At 62.1% G+C, this 26,612-nt stretch overlaps 1 protein-coding gene across 2 annotated transcripts in view; it reads left to right on the top strand.

The window, feature by feature from the left end:
• The first annotated feature begins 4,862 nt into the window (after positions 1-4,862).
• Positions 4,863-26,612, top strand: part of FGFR1 (fibroblast growth factor receptor 1) — a 33,100-nt gene continuing 11,350 nt past the window's right edge. Inside the window, exons 1-6 of one of the 2 annotated variants that reach the window (XM_054174847.1) lie at positions 4,863-5,113; positions 12,280-12,491; positions 22,416-22,679; positions 23,425-23,508; positions 23,756-23,931; positions 25,292-25,415. In XM_054174847.1, the coding sequence (XP_054030822.1) occupies positions 12,401-12,491; positions 22,416-22,679; positions 23,425-23,508; positions 23,756-23,931; positions 25,292-25,415 (739 nt within the window). In that variant the 5' untranslated portion in view covers positions 4,863-5,113; positions 12,280-12,400. The remainder of the gene's footprint in view (positions 5,114-12,279; positions 12,492-22,415; positions 22,680-23,424; positions 23,509-23,755; positions 23,932-25,291; positions 25,416-26,612) is intronic. The other variant, XM_054174850.1, reaches the window with a different exon arrangement.

Here is a 26,612-nt window from a genome sequence, read left to right as displayed (position 1 = left end):
TTTCTGCTTCCCTTGTTCAGCAGTGGGGAGAGCCCTGCCCCAAGCACCTCGCCTCCAAATCCAGGATCCAAGGTGCTGGCTGAGGAGGAGGGGGAGGATGAGGAGGTGGCATGGCTGTGCTGTGGAGCACCTCAATCAGAGCAGCCTCCCCTCCACCCCACTCTGGCCTTCCTCCCAGCCAGCCTCTCTGCCTCCCTTCCTTACAGGGAGCAGCGCTGGGGAGGACCCACTGGATCCTTCCTTCATCAGAGCCTGGGGAAGGACCAAAGGATCCAGCCCTTGGGTTTTTCTTTCCTGCCAGGCTCTGAACCTGCAGGAGTTTGCTTTGTGATGTTTTCTCCTTACACCCTTGCAGGGGCAAGTCCTCATCTCTGTTGTTTTCTTCCTGGCTGAGGCTTCTTTTTTTCCTTTCTTTTTCCACTATAAATATCCAAGTGATGCTTGAAAGAGAAAAACAGCTCTAGGTAGGGGGGGGGGGGGAGACAAACCTCCTAGCCCGTGGGTAATGACACATAATTACAGCTTCTCTCCCGATGAAAGGAGCTGCCATTGGGCTCCTAAATGACAGTGTGCAGAAAATGCTATTATCAGATTATCCAAGTGGCCGAATCTTTGCAGCAACAAGCAGGCAAAATACGCCCAGCACCGTCCTGGGGAGGCAGAGCACCCAGCACACCATCCTCGGCCCCCAGCCTGCATGGGAGCACAAGAGCTTGGGGAGGGGGGTCAAATCCTGCAGCCAAATGGCATCCTGGGCTGCTTGCTGTGCCTGGGAACTTGCAGTGACTGCTGTCAGCTGGAGGGATCTGTGAGGGGTCTGCCCCGGGGCTGGGCTCTGCCGGTGCCACTGCTGGGCTGTGACAAGGCAGCATGGCCCCGGGGCTGGAGAAGATCTGCCCCAGGGATTTGTCTCTTGCTCGTTGCCTCTATCACTCCAAACATTGCAAATTTACAGGAATCTGCTATCTGGAGCAACCTCCTCCTGCTAAGGCAAGATAACAGCCCGAGGAGGCTGCTGCTATCACTCTGATCAGCTTCAGCACTTTTATCTACCCCTGGAGATCTTTTGGGCCTGATCCAAAGACCACAGCAGTGTTTTCTCAGGGTGGAGAGCCAAGGGGATGGGCAGTGCCCTCTCCCTGCCCTGGCTCTTGAGATTGCAGCCATCCTGGGCAGCAAGCAGCATGTCCTGATCTGATCTCACCGGGCAGCTGAGAGCTGCTGCCCACCCCAGAGCCTGGTCCCCACCTTGTAGGGAGCAAGCCCAGGGCTGAACTCCTCCATCCCCAGGTCCCTGAGCCTGCCTGGTGTGCAGGCACTCCCCTGGAGCTCCAGCAGCCTCCAGATGAGTGGAGCACCACTGCTGCTAATGGGAAGTGCTGGATGTCCCCTGGGACAGCTTATTAAACACCAGAGCCCTGTGAGAGAGGTCTGGATCAGTGTGACACTCACAGAGCTCAGTGCAAGAGGAGCAGTGTCAAACAAACATCATTAATTTCCCTCTGCAAATCAATTGGGGGGCAGAAGTCAAGCCAGGAGATCTTCTGCAGTGAATAATCATCCTGCTGGAGTGACAGGACGAGGGGCAATGGCTTTGAGCTGGACGAGGGCAGATTGAGGCTGGAGAGGAGGAAGAAATTCTTTCCAGTGAGGGTGTGGAGCCCCTGGCACAGGCTGCCCAGGGAGGCTGTGGCTGCCCCCTCCCTGGAGGTGTTCCAGGCCAGGCTGGATGAGGCCTTGAGCAACCTGTGCTGGTGGGAGGTGTCCCTGCCCTGTGGGGAGAAGGAATGATGCCTTCCATGCTTTGCTCTCCCTGGCTGAGCTTGCTCACTACAGTTCCTGCTCAGCCTCCTGGATGCTGCATCTGTGGTCAGACCACAGTGTGCCTGTGGGTGCCCTGAGCCTCTCCAGCCCTGGAACTGTTCCCCTCCTCCACCAGAGCTGATGCTCAGGCAGTTTGGCAGGCAAGGGCTTCTGAAGGATGCATTTCCCTTCATCACCATCAGAAGAGCAGCCAAGTAGCAGTGGATGGGGGATGTTAAGATGCTGTTGAGATGCAACTGAGGAAGGAAAAAGCCTCTTTGGGTCGATGCTGACGGCAGAGAAACCTCTGAGCAAGGAGAGAGCCGGGGAGCCAGCCTGGAGGCCTGCAGCCTGGGCTTTATCCTTGCCAAAGCTTTACCCTGGTGTCTCAGATCTGGTGTGGTATGAGCTGGCATGGGGCTATCTGAGACCAAGTGATACTGGCACGGGCACCAGCCTGGCCGGGGGGCGCAGCCAGAGTCCAGCTGAGCACCAGCAGCACCCCTGGCTGCAGCCAGAGCCACTGGTAACACTTCCAGAAGCATAGAAGTGTTGAGGTTGGAAGAGACCGTTGAGACCACCCAGTCCAACCTCTCACCTGGAGCTCACTCTGGTGCCTCCACTGCTGCTGGGCCACTGCCCCCAAGCTGGAGAAGAGGGACAGGAGAGGAAGATCCCTGCAAAAGGCAGCACCTGGCCTCCAAACCGTGCCTGGGAGCTGCTGCTTCATCCCTGGTGTTGCTGATTTCCCTGTGCCACCTTTCCCTGGGGAAGCTGGTGCTCTGGGAGCTCCCTGCAGGGTCCTGCCAGGGTGGTCTGGCTGGTGCCAGGGTGCCATGGCTGGTCACTGGCCCTCAAGTGGGGCTCGTCTGCTCCAAAGGGCTACGGGCAAGCTGGATCCGTGCATCCTGGGTGCCAAGGGCTGCCGCTGGCCTTGGGCATGGCACTGAGCTGCTCTGGGTGACTCAGTCATTCCAGATGATGGGAAGAGGTTTGCCAAGGTCGGACCTGAGAGCCTCTGCAGAGCACTGTTCGAACCCTGCCCGGGCTGGGGAGAGCAGGGGGATGGCACAGTCGTGTCTTAGGGATGAGGAAGGAGGGTGGCATGGGCGCTGCCTGCCCTCGGTCTGGGGCAGATGTGGGTGTCCCCCCTGACCCCCGGGGCCATCCTGCATCCCTGCTGAGCGTCTGGCCGCGGTGGGGCTGGTGCACACGTGCGTGCCCCCTGCTCTGCCAACCCCACACGGGCCCGAAGCCACACGGCAGCAGCAGCCTGCGAGGAGCCCCCAGCCCGACGTGCCGCGGCCTTTTCAGGGAGAGAGGGAGCTGACAAAGTCTTTGTCAGTCGGATCTGTCAGGGAAAGCTCTTTGTTCTTCAGCATTTGCTCTTGCCTCCCCCTCTCCAAACCTAAACTAGATGCATCTGCTTTTGTTTTCTAAATGCAGAATTAGGGGCTGAAAAGAGTCCCTTTGTAGTGGGGAGGAGGGGAGAGCTGCGGATCTTTAACTGGGAAGGCAAGGTCAGGGGGGGAGCCGCTCCATTGTGCTGGGACTCTCCTCCTCCAGCTCAGCCCTTTCTGTGCCCCCTCTTCACACTCCGGTTCCCGCTAGAACCGCTCTGGAGATGCCGGGAAATGCGCCTGGGTGGGCGAGGAGGGAGAACAGGCAGCTGCCCCAGCCCCACTGCAGGGGCCGTGCCGGTGCCCACTGGCAGCACCGCTGCTCGTCCTGTGCCCAGCCGTGGGGATGGTGCCGGATTTGCGCCGTGCAGGGCTGGGCTGCTTCTCGGTGCCACAGCTGGGAGCTGGCAAGCGGAGGTGGGCGGCAGAGGAAGGCCACTGCATGGCCTTGGGCTGAGTGTGGAGGCAGGCATGAATCTGCACCTTGTGGGGGTGCCAGCCAGTGCCCTGGCAGCCTGGCTAGCTGGGTACCTGCAGCACAGGCTCTGGGCTGTTTGGTGATGAGGGGAGAGGAAAACAGAGCTGGGGGTGGACAGATGCCCAGGATGCTCCAAGGGTGTGAGGAGCTGGGATTGAACCTCTCCCCATCTTCAGCTGGCTGGGAGAGGAGGTGTTTTATCTTCTCCCTGCCCACACATCTGTTGTCCTGGAAAGAAAACACTCACTGGGGCTTGGCACGGAGAGGAACAGTTGCCTGACCCAGCAAGAGGCTGCTGCTGAAGATGGATGCCCAGCATTTGGTTCAGATATAGCCCTGGTGATTGACAGGGCTAATTCAGCCCTGTCCTCTTCCCCCTAGAACTTAATCACTCACACATGGCCTCGCAGGTCCTTCACTGCCAGCCAGAGATGTCTTCATCCTGGGATGCCCCAGCTTGGGGCTGCTCCCATCCTGATGCCTCCAGCAGCATCCCTGTTACCTCAACCCAGCCTGGCTTTGGGGGAGCTGCTCAGGCTGGGCTCTGTGGAGTGAACTCCTGACTGGGAGAGCACAGAAGGCAGTCTGGGATCACTGGTGTGGCCTCAGGCTCAGGGATCTGGCATGGTCCCAGCTGAGCCTGGGCAAAAGGTGCATGTGAAGGGAGTTCTTGGGGTGCTCTTTGCTTGAGCTGCCAGTGAAAGGCTGCCCAATGTACCCAGGGTCCAGCAGCTGTGGCTCCTGGGAGGCTCCCAGGCAGGACTTGGATCTGGCACCCCAGCCCACAGCAGCTGGGTCCCCCAGGGGCTGGGCTGGAGGTTCCGGGCTGCCCCGAATTCCTGCCTCCGGGAGTGCCAGGCAGGGAGCATGGGGAGAGGGGGCTGCAGGATCCCTTCACCCCTGCCCGGGCCATGGGCTGGGGACTCTTCCGATGTACCCAAGCATCCGGAGCCGCGCAGCGCCCCGAGTCCGGGCTGCTTTCGGGGCGACAAGAACCCGCCAGAGCCAGAGGGGAACCCCCCAGCCAGGACCCCGCTCCCGGGAGCGCGGCCCGGGGGTCGGTGTGGAGGGGCTGTCCGGTGGCGACTACAAGCCCCATCAGGCCGCTGAGGAGGAGGAGAGTGGGAGGAAGGCGGGGGAGGAGCCGGGGGGAGGCGGCGGGGCCGTGCGGGAGCGGCTCAGTCCGGCGGCGGCGAGCGCACGGCGGGGACGGGGTCTCGGGCAGCGGCGACCGTCGGGGCGGGAGTGCCTCCGGGAACGCCTCCCGCCGCCACCTCGGGGTCGGGACCGGGACTGGGACCGGAGCCGGCCCCGCCATGGGGCGGCCGCTGTGAGAGCGGCGGAGGCGGCGGCGGCGGCGGGGCTTCGCCTCTCGCCCCGGCCGGGGATCCCTCCATTGTTCCCGGGAGCGGCGGGACCGCGCGGGGCTCCGGTGAGTACCGACGGCCGGAGCACACCGGGACCGGGACTGGGACCGGGACCGGAGCCGCGGCGGGGAACGCCACCGCGGAGATGGCGGCGGGGGCCCGATCGGGGGTCTGAGGCCACCCCCGTTCCGCAGCGATTCGCCGCCACCGGACCCCTTCCTCCTCTCTCCGTGGCGGGGCAGCTCGACGGCGGCCCGAGGGCCGGAGGGGCTTCGGTTTGTGGGCGCTGGGGAGTAGCGGACACGGGGGCTGCCCGGTGTGTCCCCGGTTCTCCGTCTCCGGGAGCAGCAGTTTTGAAATGCGGCGGGTCCGAGCCCGTCCTTCCCCCGAACCGAGGCTGGAAGCCCCCCCGCAGCCCGCGTCCCGGGGCTGTTTGGGGCCCCAGACCCCTCCTGGCTGTGGGGGGAGCCTGGCCCGGGGGCTGGGGGCTGTTTTCTGACTTGCTGCCTGGATTGCCGAAAAGTTCCTGAGCGGGAGCCTCGCGGCTTCCAGAAAAAGATGGAAAAGGAGCCGGGATTGGTTTTGTTTCGGCTGTCGGATCTCAGGGCGTTCCGGTGGCCCCGGGGATGGAGGCTTCGGAATAACGCGGTCCTGGAGTTTGTGTTTCCCTTTGTGTCTGCGAGCTGGGGGAGGTGGGGGACTCCTAGAGCCTCCTTTTATCCCAACTCTTGGCGGATCTCTGGGAGTCGTTCTCCTTCGGACGTGGCGAGCGACGGTGGCTGAGCTGCGGAGCCGCTGTGCGCAGCCCTCGGCACCGGGGCGGGTTTTGGGTGCCGGTTTTGGTTGCGGTGTTGGTGAATTTGGGTGTTGGGACCATCGGCGCGGTCACGGGCAGCTGGCCTTGGGTGAGGAGGGGGCAGAGGGTGTTCCTGTTGAGGTTATGCCGAGGAGCAGTGAAGCTGCCTGGCGATGCCCACCGCTGCCCGGGCTGGTGAGTTACTGTCCCGTGTCAGGGTTTCACGGCTGGCCGCGGCGGCAGCCTCCCTGGCAATGTTTAAACCTCAACGTCCTGCTCTGCCCAACCGCTCAACCGCTTTGGGCTGGTGAACCCAAGGGGCTTGGAGGTGGCTGCTTTGCCAGGGTCCAGCTAGGGTGAACCTGGGATTTGTGTTCCGGTGAAGGTGGTGGTTTGCACCGGCTGGAGCTCTCCGGGTGCTGAGCAACTGGACACAAAGTGTGGGTGCAGGAGCCCTCCGGGTGCTCACCAGCTGGGCACGATGTGGGTGCTGGAGCTCTTTGGGTACCAAGGATGCAGGAACCCTCTGGGTGCTCACCATCTGGTCACAGATGTGGGTTCAAATGTGGACACAGATGTGGGTGCAGGAGCTCTCTGGGCGCTCACCACCTGGACACGATGTGGGTGCAGAGGATGAAGGGTGCAGGGGGCAGCCGCCCTGCCCAGCCCCGGGGGTGCTGCAGGAGTGTGGACCCCCGCAGCCCCCAGCTCTGGCGAGCAGCCATTTTCCCCACACAGGAGCACTTCCTCCCGGAATCTCGGTGGGGGTGGCAGGCACTGCTGCCTGCTCCTTGTGCTCCTCCGGGAGGATTAAAATCAGTGGTCCCTGCGCTGCTGCGAAAGCAGCCCCAGTGTGCATCCCTCAGCTCCGGGCTTTACTGCCTGCTAGCAGCCAGCCCCAGCCGCGCTGGAAGGAGCCCAGGCCGCCTTCGGGTGTGAGCTGGGGCTCCTTCTTTCTCTATCTGCTCAAAATCATGACCTGGCCTCAGAGCTGTATTGCCCCAGCCCCAGCTGTTTTCCCTGTGATGCTCCAGCCCCCCAAACCCAGGCTGCTGGAAGGGGCCACTCACAGGGGGTGGGTGGTAGATGTCCCATCCCCACAATTCAGCTCTCACCCCACTTGGGGACCCTCAGCTCCTGCGCATGAAGGTAAATGCAGGCAGCTGAGGCTCTGCTTGCTGGAGAAGTGTTTGTCTTCCCCTCCCAGCAGCCCTCCTTGGAGGAGCTCAGCACAGAGAAAGGCTCACCCAGGTCCCTCCCAGGCTGCATAGCAAGGCTGTGCCTCTTCAGGGGGATATTAAGCTCTGCTTGTGTCCCAGTATCCCCATCCTGGACCAGTCCCCTCCCAGTGGTACCAGCCCGGTGGAGACTTCTGGGTACCGATGGATCCTCTGCCGGTCTGAAGATGAAGCCCTGGGGTAGGCATCCCTCAATTTGAATGTGGTTCTGAAACTGGACTGGATTTACAGAGCCCTGTGGGTGAGGCTGGGCCTTTCCCAGACCCTCGTGCCCCACATGCCAGGCTCCCTCAGCACTGGCTGCCCCCAGCATGCAGCAGAAGCTGTGAGGCTGCCTGGCTGTGAAGGGTTAACACCACATACGTGCTGCACAGTTGGATATTTATTTTTCCAAGCATGTGTCTGCTTTAAGCATTATAGCTTCCCCCTATAGCTGCATTTGCAGTTGTGTTTGCTTTTTATTTCAGCAAATACGTGGTTCTGACCCCGAGCCACAGGCTGGGGCAAGGAGCTCAGGGCAGGGAAAGGTTTCGCTCCCCATTGCCCACGGAGTCTGCCTTTGGCATGGCCTTCCTCCCCAAGGGCACCTGGAGGGCTGCTTGTCTTGAGCCTCAGAGGAAAACTGAGCCTCCTTTCTGTATTTTGCTGCTGGTAGGGCACCCATGCCAGGCACAGGCTCCTGCTGGCTGTCACCATCTCTGCACCCTGGGGGATGTGTGACCCTGAGCTGGGTGCAGCCCCTCACCATGAGCTGCTGCAGCCCTGGGAGCTGAGCTCAGGAGTTTCTCCCTGCTGGATTTGGCCTTGCCCTGTTGTTTTTCTGCCTGCTGTGTTACGGGCTGGGTGCTGCCACCAAGGCACCCCTGCCTCTGGGACACTCTGGTGTGGTGGATGCTCCACAGGTCAGCTCTGCCCCAGCTGGGAGCAGAGGCCGTGCTGCCCTGCTCCAGAACCACCCCAGCCCCACCAAACTACCCCTGAGCGCACCGAGCCTGCTCCTGAGGGCTCAGATCAGAGGCTGCCCTGATCCCCACGGCACTGCCTGGGCTCTGACCCGCGGTTACCCCAGCTGAGCACCCTGCTCCAGCACCAGCTCCAGCTTTTGGCTCCTTGGATGCATTCCTGGGGATGAGCCACGGTCCGGGAAGGGGTTTCCCCACCACACTCAGCTCAGAAACGTCTGAGTGTGGAAGGTCCCCTCCTGTGCTCTGTCCCTGGGACAGCTCAGCCTGTGACTCACGGGTGTGGGAGAGGTGAAAGTGCAGCCCTGGGGGTCCCTGGGGACAATGGGGGACAGGTTGTGTGAGGCTGCTTCTCCTGAGCACCTAAGGTGCAAGTGTGAGCATCTTCCCTGCGGCCCAGGCACGCAGGGAGCATGTGCCTGGGGAGGATGCACAGGTAGGCACAGGGGTGGCCATCACCACTCCAAAATAGCTCTGTGGGTGTAACGGTTGTTTGTAATTGCAGTGCTGAGGGCAGGTCCCGAGGGGCAGTTAGCTCTGGTTCCTCTCTTCCTGCTTCCATTTTTAGTTGTGTGTCCACCCCTGAGCAGTAAATTGCAGAGCTCCCGGGAGCAGGGATGGTGCCCAGTGGGAGCTGGAGACCCACCCTGGGCAAGCTGCCATCCTCCCAAGCCATAGTTTCCTCTTGGGGTCGATCTAAACGCGGAGGAGAGCCGTGCTGGTGTTTGCACAGGTAGCAGCACTCTGCCCACTTCCAGCCCTTCCCTCCCCGGGGGCTGAGTGCTGGCCGCGCACAGGCTCTGGCTCTTGGCGTGCATCGCTCGCTCCTTCCTTCCCTCCCTCCCTCCTGCTCCCTGCCAGTGCCTCTCCCAGCCGTGGGGCAGCGCTTTGCTGCCGAGTGCTCCCTACGCCATGGAAATATGCTGCTGTCGAGCCCCTGAATCAGCGGCAGGGCGCCGGCCCCGAGGTATATCTGGAGAAGGGCTTTGCCGGCAGCCGAGCCAGCACTGACTCATTTGTCAGGAACTGCTGCTTCTGGAGGCTCTCCGCTCCCCTCCCTCCATCCCTCTCTCCATCCCTCCCTCCCTCCCTCCATCCCTCCCCTTGACGTGGGGCTGGCTCGGGCGGCCCCCGCAGGCGCTCCGCATTAGGGCATGTTCCGGGGTCCATGTGCTGCCCATAAACCAAACCACTTAAATAATTTCCAGGAATACCAAAGACTTTTCTTCTTTTCTTTCTTTCTTTTTCTTTCTTTTTTCTTCCCTCCCCCCCCGCCCCACCCCCCTTTTTTTTCCATGAAGAATTCCTTCCAGACCCTGATAAATTGTTAGCATTCAGCAGCTCTTTCCAAGGGCACTGCCTGGCGCCGGGGAGCGCCGGAGCTTGGAGGTGACTCCGGTGCTTGCTGGGTGCCCAGCTGCTCAGGTCAATAGTTTGGGTCCCAAAGATACCAGGTCAGAGCCAGCGTGGTTGGGACAAGAAGGGTGGCCAGAGACCCCAGACCTGCCCTCCTGACTTTCAGGGTGGGTGTCAGGAGGATGGGGCCAGGCTCTTGCCAGTGGTGCCCAGTGACAGAGCAATGGGTAACAGGCACAGAGTGGAACATCAGAAGTTCCACCTGAACATGAGGAGGAGCTTCCTTGAGGGTAATGGAGCACTGGAGCAGGCTGCCCAGAGAGGTGCTGGAGTTTCCATCTCTGGAGACATTCAGACCCCACCTGGGCATGTTCCTGTGTGACCTTTTCGAGGTGACTCTGCCTTGGCAGAGGGGTTGGACTCAATGATCTCCAGAGGTCCCTTCCCAGCCCTTCCATTCTGTGATTCTGGGTGTCCTTAGGTTGCTGAAGCTGTTGGGGTGGGGTGGGGTGGGGTGGTGGTTCTGAGCTCCCTGAGAAGCACCCAGTGTTAACTGGGAGCCCTTTGGGGCTGGCACTGGTGGGTGCTGAGTGCATCCCTGCCTCCAGCGCCTCAGGCAGGGGGAGGGAAGGGTCTCGCTCCGTCGCTGGGACAGGGATGTCCAGAGCTACGCTGGAGCAAGTGCCTGGGGAGGATGAGTAGTGGCTCATTACTCACTGGAGTTATTACTCACTGTTGTTAGCAGCCCATACTTCAGGCAGACACCACACAGAGAGGGAAGCTCGCTCACACGGCAGGTTGGGAACAGCTCGGCACAGGGATTTGGGGTGAGTTGGGAGAGGAGTGAGAGGAGCTCAGGATGCTTGGTGAGGGCTACAGGGTATGGAGGTAGAGCTACATCCCGGGGTGCGGGGGGGATCCATCCAGCCTCTGGCTGCTGGGGCCTGGAGGAGGGTGTTGGGGATGGCATCATCCTGCCCACACCCTGGTCCTTGCACTGCTCTTGGAGCATCTCCCACCAGGCAGCGCTGGGCCAGCAGTGTCCTGGCCAGAGCAGCACAGCCAAGCTTGGGTTGTGCAATCCTCTGGGCAGGGATCTCACCACGAGCTCTGCAGCAAAGCCCTGAGGGACAACTCAGTGTCAGGACCTCGGTCCTGGGGCACCACAGATGTGTGGCGGGGGTGGAGCGTGGGGCTCCGCTTGGGTCCACGCCACAGGGAGCAGTTGGCCAGGGATGGCCAGGCTCAGGCTTTGGCTCCAGGTCCCCAACAACAACTTTTGGCTTCCAGCACGATGGGGAGAGAGATGGTCAGAGGGATGAGGGCTGTAGAGTGCACATCCTGGGACAGGGACAGGGAGCCAGGTCTCCCTGTGCCAGAGCCCAGCTCTGATGCCTCCTGGCATGGGAAGGGGACAGGGGTGGATGGGGATGGGGAGGCTCAGCACGGGAGCTGGCAGGGATGGAAGGAGTGAAGGAGGGAAGAGGGTTATGGAGGCACATTGTGGGGCACCCTGAGTCGGGACTGGGCTGTTTTGGGTCTCCCTGTGTCAGAGCCCAGCTTTTGGTGCCTCCTTGTGTGGGAAAGGGCTGGGGCCGGGTGGACTGGAGAGCCCAGCGTGGGAGCTGGCAAGGACAGAGCAGATCCCGGCACTGGGCCTGGAAGCTGAGGGATTTCTCCCCAAGCAGCCGCGCTGCAAACAGCTGTCGGTGGAAAGGGATCTGCCGCACGTGGAGCGGTGCCGCTAACCCCTTCGGCCCCGGGAGGGCCTCCCCGCGGCAGGGAGCTGCCTGCCGGCCTGCCCCGTGGATGCTGCAGGGGGTGGAGGGGAGCTGGGGTTTGCAGCAGCAGCTTCGGCATCCTTGGGGTGGCATCGTGACGTGGACAGCATCAGGTCCTGGTCTTGTTGCATGGGATTGCCACAGCCGAGCTGTGGGGCAGAGGCTGGGTCCCGGTGCTGCTGGTGCTGGGTCCCGGTGCTGCTGGGGACATTGGGGGCAGGAGAAGTTGTGGCTACAAGGGAGAGAGGCAGGAGGGCCTTTGCAAATGCAAAGGGGAGAAGTGGCCTCCTGGAGCCCGGCAGAGCCATCCCTGCTGTCCCCCAGAGCTTGTCAAGGTTTGGAGCTGATTTCATATTTGAGCAAAGTTCAAGAAAACAGAGAGGTTTCTGGGAGCTGCCAGGCAGTGGTGACCCAGCCTGGGCCAAGGGGGGTTGCTTCAGAAAGGGGGAGACATTTTGGCCCGTGCAGGACTCCCTCTTCTAGGCAGGCAAGAGGGAAGCAGGAGAGCTGCAACCTCCCTCCCTCCCTGAACGTGAAATGCTGCTGCTCTCCTTTCTGCTGCTGCTCTCCTTTCTGCTGCTGCTCTCCGTGCTGCTGCTGCTCTCCGTGCTGCTGCTGCTCTCCGTGCTGCTGCTGCTCTCCGTGCTGCTGCTGCTCTCCGTGCTGCTGCTGCTCTACGTTCTGCTGCTGCTCTACGTTCTGCTGCTGCTCTACGTTCTGCTGCTGCTCTCCGTGCTGCTGCTCTCCGTGCTGCTGCTCTCCGTGCTGCTCCTCTCCGTGCTGCTGCTCTCTGTGCTGCTGCTCTCCGTTCTGCTCACCCAGCAGTTTCACTCTTGGCACATCAGTGCTTCCATGCAGGAGAACGTGGCCCTGCCAGTCAGCTCTGGGTCGCTCCAGGCTGGGAGGGGTCCGTGGGGACGTACCCCCGTGGGCTGGGGACACACCACCATGGGCCAGGGACGCCTCACGGCCCAGGCCTGGATGCCGGAGGAGCATCGCCTGCGGCGGCCGGCACGTCCCATGCGTGGAGCAGGGGCTGGATGGTGCAATGTGGGAGTGCAGCTTGCCCTGCCCTGACTCTGCTTTCCTCCCCCACAGCTCGGAGGGGCTGACAGCCCGGCGGAGACCCCCCACCCCGTGCCCGCCCGGGGCCAGCCCGGGGTCCCGATGGAGTGGGAGCCACGGAGCGCAGTCGCCGAGCAGTAGCAGCAGCAGTGGGATGTTTACCTGGAGGTGCCTCATCCTTTGGGCTGTGCTGGTCACAGCCACACTCTCCACTGCCAGGCCGGCACCCACCTTGCCTGACCAAGGTAAGACAAGGAGCTAAGCACCAAGGCTGTGCCAGGGAGCACCCAGGGAGCTCCCAGCTCCCTCATCCTTTGCGTTGCTCTTCTGGTGATGAGATGCTCGATGTAGAGGTAGAGGCTGGCATGAGGTCCAGCCGTGGGCAGCAGCAGCAGCACGGTGCCATGTGGCCACCCAGGAGCTGCCAGCTGGTGCCAGTGGGGATGTGGCACTGTGTTACCTGCTGAGAGCAATCTGTGGGCACAAAAAGCCCGTGCAGGGTTCCAGCATCCTCTGCAGGCGTTTGGAAGCTGGAGGGGAACTGTGGCAGAACCTTTGTGGCATTGTTGGTCTGGAGAAGGATGCAAAGCCCCAGGGGCTGTCCCCACAGTGGGCACGGTGCCCTGGCACTTGCTTGCCTGTGACAATATGCAGCCTGAGATGTGTGTGAAGCCTTCTCCCACCTCCCCTGAGGCTGGGCTCAGCAAGTGAGGATGGGGATTGGGGTGCAGGGTGGCAGTGCAGGCTTTGCCAGCTGGCAGTGCAGGGAGTGAGTGCATCCCACAGCGATACTCCAGGCTGGGGAATACCCACGGGGCTGGGTTCAGAGCTGAGGGTGGCTCAGGCAGTTCCTGCAGCCCTCATCTCTGCTGAGAGCACCTCCCTGGCTCCCCATCACTGCTGGCCCCTCAGAGCCTGGCAAGGGCTTGTGGCCTGCCGTGGGCAGGCTGAGGCTTTGCTCCTGCCAAGCTCCAGCGCCTGCTGGCACCCCGAGGTGCAGTGGATGGGCTGGGGGGTGTCACAGGGCCCTGGAGACAGCTGACCCCGATGGAAGGCAGAGCTCTGGCGTTTCAAAGCCTTGGCCCTCGCCTCGGTGAGGCAGAGAAGCGAGAGCAGGCAGCACGGCGCAGGGCTGCTGCCTTGCTGCGTTTGGTTTTAATTACCCAAGAATGTCTGGGCTGTGGGGTCCTGCTTTGCTTTTGAAGGCTCTCTCCCCCTTCCCTCTTCCTCCCACCAAACCCCTGAGAGGCTGCTTGCTGGTGCTGCCAAGGTGGGCACAGCGCTGTGTGGCACCCCAGTGAGCAGCCACACCCCCTGTGCCCCTGGCTGGGGGTGGCACGGGAGCTGGCACGGCCAAGCAAACCATGCTGGGGCTGGGGTCCCTGTGCTGGCCTCAGTGGGGGACAGCTGGGTGACACCAGCTGGGTGATGCCAGCTGGGAGCACATTGAGATGCCATGGCTGGCTGAGCAGCAGGCACCTTGCTGGTCTGGGATGCATCCCATGAGCTGTGCCTGGTCCCCAGGGAGCTGTGGGCTCTGGAGAGGAGCCCTGGCAGGGCTCTGCTCATGGAGACCATCTCAAGACTTTTCCATTGGCGTGCTTGGCTCTGTCAATAAGCAGGCAGCAGCAGTAAACATGTTTGTCTCGGGAGAGGACTCTTCCTGGAAGAGCTTTTCAGGGGGTGTTTGGGCTGAGGATGGCTCCTGTGCCCCCGGGAGAGCAGCACTGGAGGCCTGCACCCCCAGCTGTGGCGTTGGGGGCAGCTGTTGGGGTGATCAGAGGCTACCGTGAGCAAAGGTGGGGTCTGGGGTGCTGGGAGGAGCCCTGCAGCCCCCCACGGGGTTTGGGGAGCGGCGTCAGGCGGTGGCAGTGGAGGAGGAGAGGTTGGAGAGGAGGGAGCTGGTTCCTCGCCAGCCTCATGCCAGGGCTAACAATAACCTCTGGAAACATTTCCCGACACGGTTCTCACCAGGGCGGCCCAATTAGTGCCACAGCAGGAGCCCGGCTGGGGCAGAGTCCATCCCCTGGCTCCGGGGCTGGCTGGTGGGAACAGAATGTTCCCGGCAGGACCTGCGGGGTGGGAAGAGTCGGTCCAGGGCCAGGACCCGCGGCCCTGCCACCAGCACCCCTCGGGTCACTTGCCAGGCCGGGCTCTGGATCCGGCCCTGGGGCACTTGGGACGTCCGTGGGGGTCAGCTCTGCGTCCCCAGGGCTGGGATCGTTGTCCTTGCCCACGCTGCCACCAGCTCAGGGACATCACCCGGGTCCCCTCTGCCGCGGGGGCAGCAGCTTCCCCGGACTTTGCTGGGGATGTTTATGGGGCTCTGGTTTCCGAGGTTCTGAGGCAGCTAAGCTCCCTTCTCAGGGAGCAGTAATCCCCCACGCCCGCCCTGGCCCCTGCCTCCCTCCCTGGAGGAGGATTTCCCATCCCCAGCCTCTCCTCGTGGCGTGGGGAGGGGGCCTGGGAGCCCTGCTTTTGTCAGGGGCTCTTCTCCCTGGCTGCAAAACCTGCAGCAAGTTAAACTCCCGACGGGCACCGACTGCGTTTTAGAAGTCACCCTAAATTTTGAGGTGGTTAAAACACACACACAACAACAAACCACCCAGGACCCAACCACCCCTGGCTAAGGGGAAAAGCCAAGAAATTTCCATGAGCAGCCTCCAGTCGCCCTCCTCACAAAGCTGCTCTTTGTCTGCAGGTTAAATAGAAACCTGCAGAAAATTGCCGAGGGGAATTTTTCCCTCTCTCCTTGTCTGCTATTGTCCTCGCTGCTCTTCAGGCATTTCCACCACTCGCTCCGGCTCTGCCTCATCCCTGCCTGGGGGACGCTGGGGCGGGGGGTGGGGGGTGGGGGGGGGGGCGAGCAAAGCAGCCGAGCAGGTTTTTGAGGGGGGGGAGCGAGGTGCTGGTGGTGGGGATCTTGCCTTGAGCAGCTTGGTTTGGAGCATGCTGAGCCCCTGATACTTTCCAGGGGGCTGCATCTGCCATCTGCTGCCTCCCCGTGCAGCCAAGCCCCTGGTGGGGCAGGTTTTGGGGGGGGTTACCCAATTTCCTGGTGCCACCCCATTTCTTGGTGCCACCCTGTTTCCCCAGTGCCACCAGACACCCAGCTGGCCACAGCCTTACCCCCACCCTCCCCTTCCCCCTCCATCTGTAGGGTCACTGGGGTCTTGGCTCCCAGGACTCTGTTATTCCCAGCCACAGCCCAGGGGGGGTTCTCTCTCTGGACCCCAAAATCCAGGGCTGGAAGCATGCTCAGCCTGGGCACCTCTGTGGATCCCTGCAGGCAGGGGATTTCTGCTTCCTCCTTCTCCTCTTCCTCGCTCTGAGCTCTCTCAGTGCTGGCAGGAAGATTGCAGGTGAACATGGGGGCACAATCTGCCCTCCCCCCCCCCGGCCCTCCCCCAGCAGCAAAGATATTTGGGGCTGTTTGGCCCAGCTGTAGCCTGGGATGTGATGTCAGCATCCCTGGAGGTGGCACAATGAGGGTCCTTGGCTTGTCCCCACTGCTGGCTCTCAGTTTTGCCCTCCCCCCACCCTGTATTTCCCTGCAGTCCAGCCCCCCTCCCGCCTTGTTTCTGCAGCTCCCCACCCCTTGCCCCAGCGATCCCCAGGTTTGGAGCAGCCTCCCTGGAGCCCCACAAGCAGCTTAGAGATCCCTGCCCAGCTGTGAAGCCTTTTGCATTTGGTGGCAGCAGCCCAGGATCGTTCCCAGAGCTCGGGGCGGGGGGGCTGGGGGTGGGCGGGTGTCCAGCACCTCCGAGCCCCCTGCACCCCCAGACCCCAATCGCTGCAGCCACCCGGTCCCTGGGGGCATCACCGTGTCCTCTGGGGCATCACGCTGCCGGCCATCCATCCCCTCCCAGCCTGTTGAGCAGGCATTGTTCCCTGCCTCCCGCCTTTCCACTCGGATGCTGTCACTCCAGCCCTTAATTGAGGAGGGGAGGAAAAAAAGAAAGAAATCTGAGGCTTTGGGAAAAGCTGCAGCGCTCTGCCGGAGCCTGGCCTGCGGAGCCCTGCCCGCGGCCAGGGGGGAGCCCACGCCTCTGCGGGCTGCCTGGCTGCTTTGAGCCCCCCAACATGTGCAACAGCCCCAGGGCTCCTCGGGAGAGATCTGGGGAGAGAGAGGAACCGTGTGGGGAGAGGAACCGTGTGGGGAGAGGAACCATGTGGAGAGAGGAACAGTGAGGGGTGAGGAACGGTGAGAGGAGAGGAATGGTGAGGGGTGAGGAAAGACGCTGGGAGAGCAACAGAAGTTCTGCCTGCTCCAGGCACCTCCGGGGGTTGCTGCAAACAACCCACAGGCACCCCTGTGTTTTGGGGTGTCCACTTGAGCCCCCCAGGATGGGCAGAACCCCTTGGGGATAACCCAGGGGTGAGGGTCTGTGCCTGGAGCCGCTGCCCGTGAGGGCTCCTCTTGGCTGCAGGGCTCCGAGCCTGGCCGGGGGCGTCCCGGGGGGCGAGGGGTGGATTTATCCTGGCGGCTTTGCAAACCACCGGGAGGCTGCTAATGAAGTGCTGCTTCGCTGGACCTGGGGCTCCGAGGAGCCAGAGTGAGTGGAGCAGCACAGAGATCCTCCTCTGCCTGCTGGAGGAAGCAGCCAGGGGCAGGAGGGTAAAGAGAAGCCTCCTGGCTTGGTCAGGAAGGGCTAGGGGTGCCTTGAGCCCCCCCTGAGGAAAAGCCACGGGTGCCTTGAGCCCCCTAAAAAGAGCCAGGTTTGCCTTGATCCCCCTGAAAAAGAGTCATGGGTGCCTTGAGCGCCCCACTGAAGAGCTGTGGGTGCCTTGAGCCACACAGAAAGACCCCGGGGTACTCTGAAGCCCCTCAAGAAAGATCCAGGGGTGCCATCACCCCCACACACCCCCCCCGCAACGAAGAGCCCTGGGGACCTCCAGCCCCTGACACTTGGCTGTGGGCATCTCCCTGCTCCACGGGGAAGGGGCGCTGGGGCCGCGCAATCCCCCCGGGGGCAGCAGGGCTGCTGCTGGGGGCACCCCCGCGGCACCGCCCGGGCCGGGGGCGGGGGGGGGGCAGCGGGGCGAGGAGGATTTTAAATAAGAAAGAAGCCAATCCCCAGGTCCCCGGTAAGCGCTTCCTGTTGGGATTAGCGGGGCTGCCGGGCATGTGTGTGCTTTTTCTTCAGGAAATACCTTCGGAAAGCCCCGCTGGGGTCTCCAGGGCAACCGGCGGCCACGGCCCCGAGCCCCCCGCCCGCATTGTCCCCGCGCTGCGCTTTGTTGGCCGCTTTATTGCCGTCCCCATCGCCGCGGCCGGCCCGCGGCTCCCGCCGCCCCGGGGGGCTCCGGGCTGGGCTCCTTGGCATGCGGCAGCCTGGGGGTCCTGGGCTGCGGGGAGAATGCCGGTGGGGGGAGGAAGGTTACTCCGCGCTGCTGCTCTCCCCAGGGCTGCTGCCCAGTATCCCTGGCCCTGGTGGGGGCCAGTCCTGGGGGAGCTGGTGACAGTTATATGCACTTGGTGACACTCTCCATCTGGCCAGCTCTTGGCTCTGCTTTTGGTTCCATTTCAAAGCTGGGATAAAGTCATAAACCCACCAGGAGCTGCTCTGGCCCTTGCAGCCTGCATCCACTTTTTGGGCTCGTCTGGAAGCAGAGACTCCATCTGCTGGGGCTGGAGATGCCATCCTTGCCTCGCCCTGGGCATCAGGGCTCCCCAGTGGGCTCCAAAGTGCTCCTGTCCCCAAGGCCTTGGGATAGGATGGGACTCTGTCCTGTGGGATTCAGCCCAGGAGGCTGCTGCTGCCTCCCTGCCGTGAAGAGGTGTTCCAGAAGCCTGGGGCCATGGCACCTGGGGCCATGGTGGTGTTGGGTTGATGGTTGGACTGGATGATCTTGGAGGCCTTTTCCAGCCCAAACAATTCTGTGATTCTAAGAGTTTAGGTTAAAAAGGAAACAGAGAGAGCTGAAATGTACCAGGCCTCAGCTGTGCTTTTCTGCTCTCTCCAGACCGTCAAGGCACCCCTGGCTCTTCTTGCAGGGGTTCAAAGCACCACTGGCTCTTTTTGGGTGGCTCAAAGCACCCATGGCTCTTTCTTGGTGCTTTCTGGAGTTGTGTTTGCTCTCCTTGTCGCTCCACGTTGCTCTTAGGAAGCTCTAACCACCCCTGCAGCCATGCAGCCTGGCTGGGGAGAACCAGCCCAGCCCTGCCAGGCACTGCTCAGCTCCAACCAAGCTTTGTGTGATGCCAGGAGCATCCTGAGCCTTGCTGGGCAGCAGCAGGGCAGGGCTCAGGGAGGAGAGCCAAGCATTTGTCTGGCCAATTAAACTGCTAACGTGGCTGCCTGGGGCTTGCTCCGTGGGGAGCAGCCGGCCGGGCTGGTGGCTCTGCCGAGGGGCTGCACCTGGTGCCTTGGTTTGGGTTACAGAAAAAGCCAAACATGAGAATGAGACCTTTCAGGCTGGTGGAGTCCAGCAATCCAATGGGCTCCTCCTGCCCATCTCCAGCCATGGAGGACTCAGGGTAGTGTGGTTCATGCCATGGGGCACCCCAGGACCTGTGCACCCACTGCCACCCTTGAGTTTGAGTTGTGTTTCCAAGGGGGTTTACTGCTTCAGCTGTGGTGTGAGCTGGGCTGCCCAGTGATGCTTTGAAGCCCCATGGAAGAGCCATGGGTGCCCTGAGCCACCCTTAAAGGTCCAGCAGTACTTTGAAGCCAAGGAAGAGCCCCTGACAGTGAGATTGTGCCGGGGGGGTGCGCATCCTGGTGCCAGCAGGGCCATCCTGGTGCCAGTTGGGCCATCCTGGTGGCAGTGGGGCACTGCCTGCCTGCCAGGGCTGCCCTCAGGGTGAGCTACCCTGGACATGCTCATTAGGCTGTGAACTCCTCTCGGGGCCGTTCCCACCACACTGCCTTTTCTGCCTTACCGCCGAGTGCCAGAGATGTGCTTTGGGTTACCAAAGGGCAGGGTCCTGCCTTGCCCTCTGCCTCCCCTCTGCCGTCCATCACTCTGGACGCCTCCCCGGTCATGCTGCTAATGCAAAACAGCCTCTGGCTCAGGGGGCTGGGGGGAAGGGGCTGCTCCTTTGAAAAGTGATCTGGCCACACGCCGGGGGACCCCCGCCCCCCCCCCGCCCGGGCTCCTCGGTGCAGCAGAGCCTATGGTTTAGTGGCCCAAAGGAGTGGTGGCACTGGCATGGGGTGCCCAGGGGCCTGAGCCTGGGATGCTGCTTTCCTGAGCCCAGGATTCAAACTGGAGTGGTTGGAAGTCCTTCCCCAATCCAAAGACCTTCTCTGCCCCCATTCACCTCCTCCTCAGGCTGCAGGTCCAGCACGGGGCTGGCACAGGCAGGTTTTCTCTCAGGCCTTTCTGGCGAGCTGATGAGCAGGAGCCTGTGATGGTTCCTAGGTCAGGCTTGGAGGTGATGCTTAGGAGCTCTTGGGCCACAGAGGTGCTCTGGCTGTAACTGCCCAGCGTTGGTACAGCTGTGGTGTGGTGGTGCAGGGCCAGCAGCAGCCACCACACTGCATGGGACGCTGGACCTGCACATGCTCCTCGTGTGCAGGTGGCCAAGGACAGGCAGCAGGGACGCTGAGGACATTCGTGGGCGATGGACACCCTCCCAGCTCCAGCCACCTTCTGCAGGCTCTTGTGTGGGATAAGGACTAAGCCCTCGGTGCCTGGGGGAGGGCAGAGCTGGGCGAGATAAGGGCAGATATGGCTGCAGCTGCCTGCTGGGTTTTGGTGGCTGTTTATTGCTCCCTGACCTTGCGGTGCTGGAGGGAGGGACACGGGCGAGGAGGACGTGGTGCGACCGAGCCCCGTGGTGCTCAGACGGCCGGCGACGGGAGAGCGCCGCCGCATTGTGTGCGCCTGGGGGCATGCCTGTGACTAATCACTTGAAACACAAATCAGAGCTGCTGGAAGTGCCTCATCCTGCGAGAGAAAGCCGGGGGAAAGAGGGCTGTGAAAGCAAGACGCAAAGGGAATCCCACCAGGCTTCACCTTCCACCTTAAAACGCTTTGTGACCTCTTACTGCCGGATCTGGAGCCCTGGCTTTGCTCTAGCGGCAGCTGGGGGGAGTGGGCTCCTCCTCAGCTCGCTGCTTCCCTTCAAGTGCTCCGCAAAAGAAAAAGGAGAAACTCTGGAGCTGCTCCTGGATGCTTTCCCCATGAAGCTTCTCAACAGCATGAGGAACAGGGAAGTGGCCAGGAGGCAAAGTGCAGCTCCCAGATGAGACTCTCTGAGGTGTTGAGCTCTCGTTGTTGGCAGCACGGAGCTGCTGGTGGGTGCTGGAGGAGCGGTGCCATGTGGTTGGCCCTGTGCTGCTCGCTGCCAGCCTCTGCTGGCACAGCTTTAGGGGGGTCAGCAGGAGGTTTTGGTGCAGGCAGAGACCCTGTGCCAGCTTTGGGCAGCTGATGGGGCCAGGGTGATCCACAACTGTTCAGAGGATGGGGCAGGTGGTGCCCAGATGATGCTCGCTGTCCCTTGCAGCCTGGTGTTTGGTGGTTGTCTGATGGCTGGTGTCTGGGTGGCACCAGGAAGCGAGGGTGGTGCTGCCCCTGCAAGGTGCTTGCAAGCTGTGGGTGTTCAGAATTAGCTGCTGGTTTGCAGATTGCCTTGCTGGGAGCTGCGTGGGTGCCATGGGAGAGGCATGGCTGTGCTCTTGCCCACTGAGCACCTCGGTCCCTGGTTGACCCCTTGGTGGGGATGGCTGAAGTTTGGAGATTTCCAGAGCATCTCTGCTGGGATTTTCCAACTCCAGCTCTGGACCTCTCTGAAACAGAGCAGCTGCACTGTGGAGACCTTCAGTCGTGCCCCTGGGACACCATCAGTTCTTGCCTTTGGCTCACCTGAGGCTGGGCAGCTGGCAGCCTGGAGAAGCAGAGGGATCATGGTGCTTCCTTCCAGGATACTTCCAGCTCTGATCCAGAGAGCAGCATCCACAGCTGCACTCAGGACCCAGGGCTGTGCACCCCAGCCCATGCTGCTCATCCCAGGATGATGCCCTCACTGCACTGTCCTGGGGAGGACTGGCACCCACTGAGCTGCCACGCTCAGAACCCTTCCTTGGGCTTTGAAAGCTGCAGAGGTGGTTTGAAACCTGCAGAAGAGGAGGTTTGAAACCTGCAGAGGTGGTTTGCAACCTGCAGAAGAGGAGGTTTGAAACCTGCAGAGGTGGTTTGCAACCTGCAGAAGAGGAGGTTTGAAACCAGGACTGGCAGAGCCGCTGTGCCACCAGCACGGAGGGCAGCGCTTGAGGACGGAGCCATCCCTGCACAACCAGTGGCCAGGAGAGAGCAGACCACGAAGCAGCAGGGTGGAGAGAAAGGATCTTTGTGCTCATACAAGTGTGGCATCAGGGAGCAGCTGTGGCTTTCCCTGCCCGGGGTCACCAACCGGGATCGCCGCAGCCGGCACCTGTTTGCCGGAGCTCCCCTGGGCTGACCTCTCCTGGCTCTGCCACTCTCGCAGCCTCTCGCTCCCTGCCTGCTCTCCTGCTGCAGCCCCCTCGTCCCCTCAGCCTTCCTGCCCCTGCCCTGAAGTCTCTAAGCAGCACAAGGGTCCTGGTGGCATGGGGGATCCTGATCCGCTTCGCTGGCTCCCCGCTTGTGGTGGTGGGGACCCCAGGAGCCTGGGTGGAAGGTTGGATTGGATGATCCTGAAGGGATTCTGTGATCCCCTGTGCGGTGGCAGAGCCAAGCAGGGATTTGGGATGCTCCTAGGAGAGGCTGGATCCTGCCCAAGCAGATGATGCTGCCTGAGATGTCTTAAGTTGCCTGTTTCTGCCCCATTTCAAAGCCCCTGTTCTGGGCTGATGTGCTAGATGGGGGGGGGGGGGGTGGGGGGAGGGGCAGTAATTGCAACCCACCGCAGCTGAGCAGTGCTGGACTAAGACCCTGAGGGCTGTGCCAGTGGTTTTGGGCTCCCCAGCCGCCCCGAGCAGGGGCAAAGCGCTTGGTGCTGCTTGGGGTGCTCGCAGCCTCTGCCTCCCCTCCGCTCTGCAGCCGCCGGCTCCCCTCCCTAGGCTCACCGGGCCCCAGCAGGGTCCACCAGAAGCATCTCAGCAGTGCCACCAGGAGCATCCCAGCAGTGCATGTTGCCTCTAACCCCTGAGCAGCAGCCGCCGCCGCAGCCGCATGGTTTCCTTTGGTCTCTATCTCTTTTCTCCTTCTGTTTTTCTCCCCTCTTCTCCTAACTCCTCCAGCCCTGCCCAAAGCACAAATCGAAGTGGAGTCCTACTCAGCCCACCCCGGGGACCTCCTCCAGCTGCGCTGCCGGCTGAGGGATGACGTCCAGAGCATCAACTGGGTGCGGGACGGGGTCCAGCTGGCGGAGAACAACCGGACTCGCATCACCGGCGAGGAGGTAGAGGTCAGGGACGCGGTGCCCGAGGACTCAGGGCTCTATGCCTGCATGACCAACAGCCCCTCGGGGAGCGAGACCACCTACTTCTCCGTCAATGTCTCAGGTTGGTGGCAGCCCCCCGGGCGCAGGGCAGGGGCGGCCCCGGGGCCGGGCTGCAGAGCCAGGAGCGGGCTGCCGGCGCCGTCCGGCTGGGCTGCACCCCCGGTTTGGGTGCCCAGAGGAGGTCCTGGCGTGGTGGCAGTGACTTGCTGGGAGCTGCTGTGCAGGGAGAGGCGGCTGGAGGTTGGCATTGGTTTGTCTGCGTGGGGCTGGGGGCTTCAGGGCTGCCCCAGGAGCGGGCACGTGCTGGGCATGAGCCAAGGGCTGCGTTGGTGCTGACGGAGAGTGAGGCTGGAGGAGAAGGAAGGCTTTGGTCTGGGAGGTGTTTGCCAAGGCTTGGGGAGTCTCTGTGCCCACAGGAGCTGGGCAAACACCCTTCAGGGGTTGGTGGTGCTGGGCACAGGGTGTGGAGCTGTGCTTGGGCACAGGGTGTGGAGCTCTGGAATCACCTTGCGGGGGAAGATTGCTCCACGATGCCCACAGGCTGTGAGCATTGGGATGGCAGGCACTGGGCATGCTGGTGGGCATCCAAACCTTCCCCTGGCATGGTGCACGATGTTCACCCAGGATGGGGCACAGCCTTCACCCAGATTCCCCACATGTCCCCAGCATCCTGCAGCACTGCCCTGCCCCAGCCACCCCTGGGGCACTCCCCACACTGCCAGCCTCTGATGCTCTGGCCCCCAGCTGGCCCCCCTCAGGAGGGGTCCATGCATGGCTGCTCAGCTGGGTTGTCTTTTCTCTTGCAGATGCTCTCCCCTCTGCTGAAGATGATGATGATGAAGATGATTCCTCTTCGGAGGAGAAGGAGGCTGATAACACCAAGCCCAACCGTAGGTGCAAGATGGGCTTGCCCCTGGGGTCACCCTGGGCTTTTTTGGGGGAGGGGGTCAAGGGGAAGCTGGGCAGGTGTGCAGGCATTGCTCAGGAATGGAGGAGGGCAGCTGAGGGTGGGCAGAGACTCCTGCAACACAGAGGAGCTCCTGGTGGCTGCGACCTTGGAGCTCCCTGTGGCTGAGGGCTCAGTGGGTCTGGGCAGTGAGTTTGGCCGGTGCTGAACCCCCCAACTCTGCTCCCCAGAGGCCATTGCTCCCTACTGGACCTATCCTGAGAAGATGGAGAAGAAGCTCCACGCAGTCCCTGCTGCCAAAACGGTGAAGTTCAAATGTCCCTCCAGCGGGACCCCCAACCCCACCCTGCGCTGGCTGAAGAACGGCAAAGAGTTCAAACCCGACCACCGCATCGGGGGGTACAAGGTACCGGAGCTGGGGGGCTGGGGGGTGTGGGGCAGCGGGATGGGGACGCAGCCCCTCGCTCCCTGCCTCTGCTGATGCCGCAGGCAGCTGCCCTGGGGCTCAGCCCAGCCGGGCGCAGGCTCTGGGGAGACACCGGGAGGGGGAGGACTGAGAAGGGGCTCTGCAGCTTAAGAGGCACCGAGCCCCCTGGCCAGGAAGGGGCAGATGGGCCCCTCTGGCATTCCTCTTGCAGGAGCCCTACGGCACTGACCTGCTTCTGGGTCATGTTTGCAGCAGCTCAGCCCCTGGGGGAGGGTGAAGCCAGCCTGCCTCTGCCTAATCCCCTGCCGACGGCAGGGGTCTGGGCGTCCCCGGCAGGCGTGGGGGCTCCTGGGCTGCTGGGGGCAGCTCCAGCCCAGTCACCCCCAGGTGACCTTCCAAGGGAGCAGTGTCCCCTTTGGTCATCTCTGAAGTCTTCTGGAGCAGGGCTGCAGCCTGCCCAGGGCTCACGTGCCTTGGTGGGTGTCCCCTCGGGTGGGACCCCCGGAGCCAGCCCAGGGTGGGTGCTGCGGGGCCATGGCTTCGGTTGCTCACTCGGCACCGAATGGGATCTGGCTGCAGAGCCCATGCCAGGCTCCAGCCAGGTGCCAGGGACATGCAGCAGGAATGTGGCCACGTCACAGCTTGGCTCTGTGTGTCACGTCCCAGGGAAGGACGCAGGCAGCACTGTGGCTCCCCAGGTGGTGACAGCACAGTGCCCTGGGTGGCTAATGGGGCTGTGGAAATAAGCACTTTCCAAGTGGGAGAGAGGAAAGCAGCCACCCCAGCAGGGAGCAGGGCCTGGGCAGATCCTGCCAGGAGGAGCTGCAGCAGGGTAGGAGAGCTGTCCCCATGCCCCTTAGCCAGGAGGGACCTAGGCAGCACTCCCAGCCCAGAGGACCCTGATCAGCAGCACCCTCAGAGGAGCCTGGGTGCACGGTGTGCAGCCTGCAGGGTGCCCAGCACCGTGCCAGCTCCAGCCACAGGGTGGATCCAAAGCCCAGCACCAGCTGGTGGCAGCAGCTCCTCCTGGGCTGTGGCAGTGGGGGAACAATGCTGCTCTGTTCCCTGCTCAGGCTGGGGCCAGCAGAGAGGGCTGTCCCTGCAGGCTGGGCCAGCCCTTCAGGCTCAGCTCCCAACATCTGCTTCTGGGTGCAGTTGGCTGCGCCGCGGGGCGGTCCCGGGACAGCTGGGAGCAATTAGGGTCCCTCTGCAGGAGAGGGGCAAGGTGACCTCAAAGGCAGAGTTGTGTTCAGCTGAGGGGGCTGAGGCAGCTCTGAGGTGGCAGGGGCTTGCCACCTAACAGGCTGGTGTCGCCCCACCCCCACCCCGTGCCCCCCAGGTCCGCTATGCCACCTGGAGCATCATCATGGACTCGGTGGTGCCATCTGATAAGGGCAACTACACCTGCATCGTGGAGAACAAGTATGGCAGCATCAACCACACCTACCAGCTGGATGTTGTGGGTGAGGAGCTGCAGGGCTGGGAGGGCTGCCCCTGGGTCCCCCACTCAGGGTCCCTGTCCCACCTGCCCAGCCTGCCCTGCACCTCTGTGGCACAGCAGCAGGCAGGGAGGAGAGGGATCACCTGAACTCCATCCTGAGGGGCTTTGGGGGGGGGGGGTTGGTTTGGGGTTTGTTTTGGGTGTTTTGGGTTTTTTAACTTATTGTTATTTATTTGGGTTGTGGTGGAAACAATTTGGTAGAGCAGACAGAAACTTTTTCTAATGGCCTTATTAGCCACAGCTCCCAGCTGGGCAGGCTGGGCTGAGCACTTCCACATGTGGAGCTGCTCTAAATGCCACTAAATGAAGCATTAAAAATGTGATTTAATTTGATTACACTGAGCAAACTGAAGGGAACAGTCAGGAGGGGAACAAAGAGGTTTGTTAATGCTGACTCACCACAGTGGCAGCAGCTTCAGGAGCGCCTGGGGCCCTCCTTAGGTTTGTTTGACCTCTGACGCCCCCCTCCCCCCCCCCCCCTTCCTTCCCCCAAATGGGTTCTGACTTCCCTGTCCCCACACTGGGATTTCACCTGTCCCCAGGGAGCCTTTTTTCATAGATTCATGGAACACAGAATGGTTCAGGTTGGAAGGAACCTTAAAGCTCATCCAGTGCCAGCCCCCTGCCATGGGCAGCGACACCTCCCAGCAGCACAGGTTGCTCAAGGTCACATCCAGCCTGGCCTAAACACCTCCAGGGAGGGGGCAGCCACAGCCTCCCTGGGCAACCTGTGCCAGAGTCTCCTCACCCTCACTCATCTTCCTCATCTCCAGTCTCAATCTGCCCTCTCCCAGCTCAAAGCCATTGTCCCTCATCCTGTCACTCCCAGTCCTTGTCCAAAGTCCCTCCCCAGCTCTCCTGGAGCCCCTTCAGGTACTGGAGGCTGCTCTGAGGTGTCCCTGGAACCATCTCCAGACTGAGCAGCCCCAACTCTCCCAGCCTGTCCCCATAGTGGAGGTTCTCCAGCCCTCTGAGCATCATTTTTGGTGCCATGAGGAGGGATGGAGCCTGCTGTGATGGGGCCCAGAGTCCTCCTAACCCTTTTGTAGCCTCCCTTCTCTTCTGCATTCCTCCAGCAGCACTCTGTGCCAGCCAGGCCATGGGGACACTGCAATGCCCACCACCCTTTTTTGGTGGCAGTGATGGCACAAGAGCAGAC

The sequence above is a fragment of the Dryobates pubescens genome, chromosome 31 (genome assembly GCF_014839835.1).
Source record: "Dryobates pubescens isolate bDryPub1 chromosome 31, bDryPub1.pri, whole genome shotgun sequence".
Taxonomy (NCBI): domain Eukaryota; kingdom Metazoa; phylum Chordata; class Aves; order Piciformes; family Picidae; genus Dryobates; species Dryobates pubescens.
The sequence above is the reverse complement of the archived record's forward strand: the minus strand, read 5'-3'. Positions and strand labels throughout refer to the sequence as shown.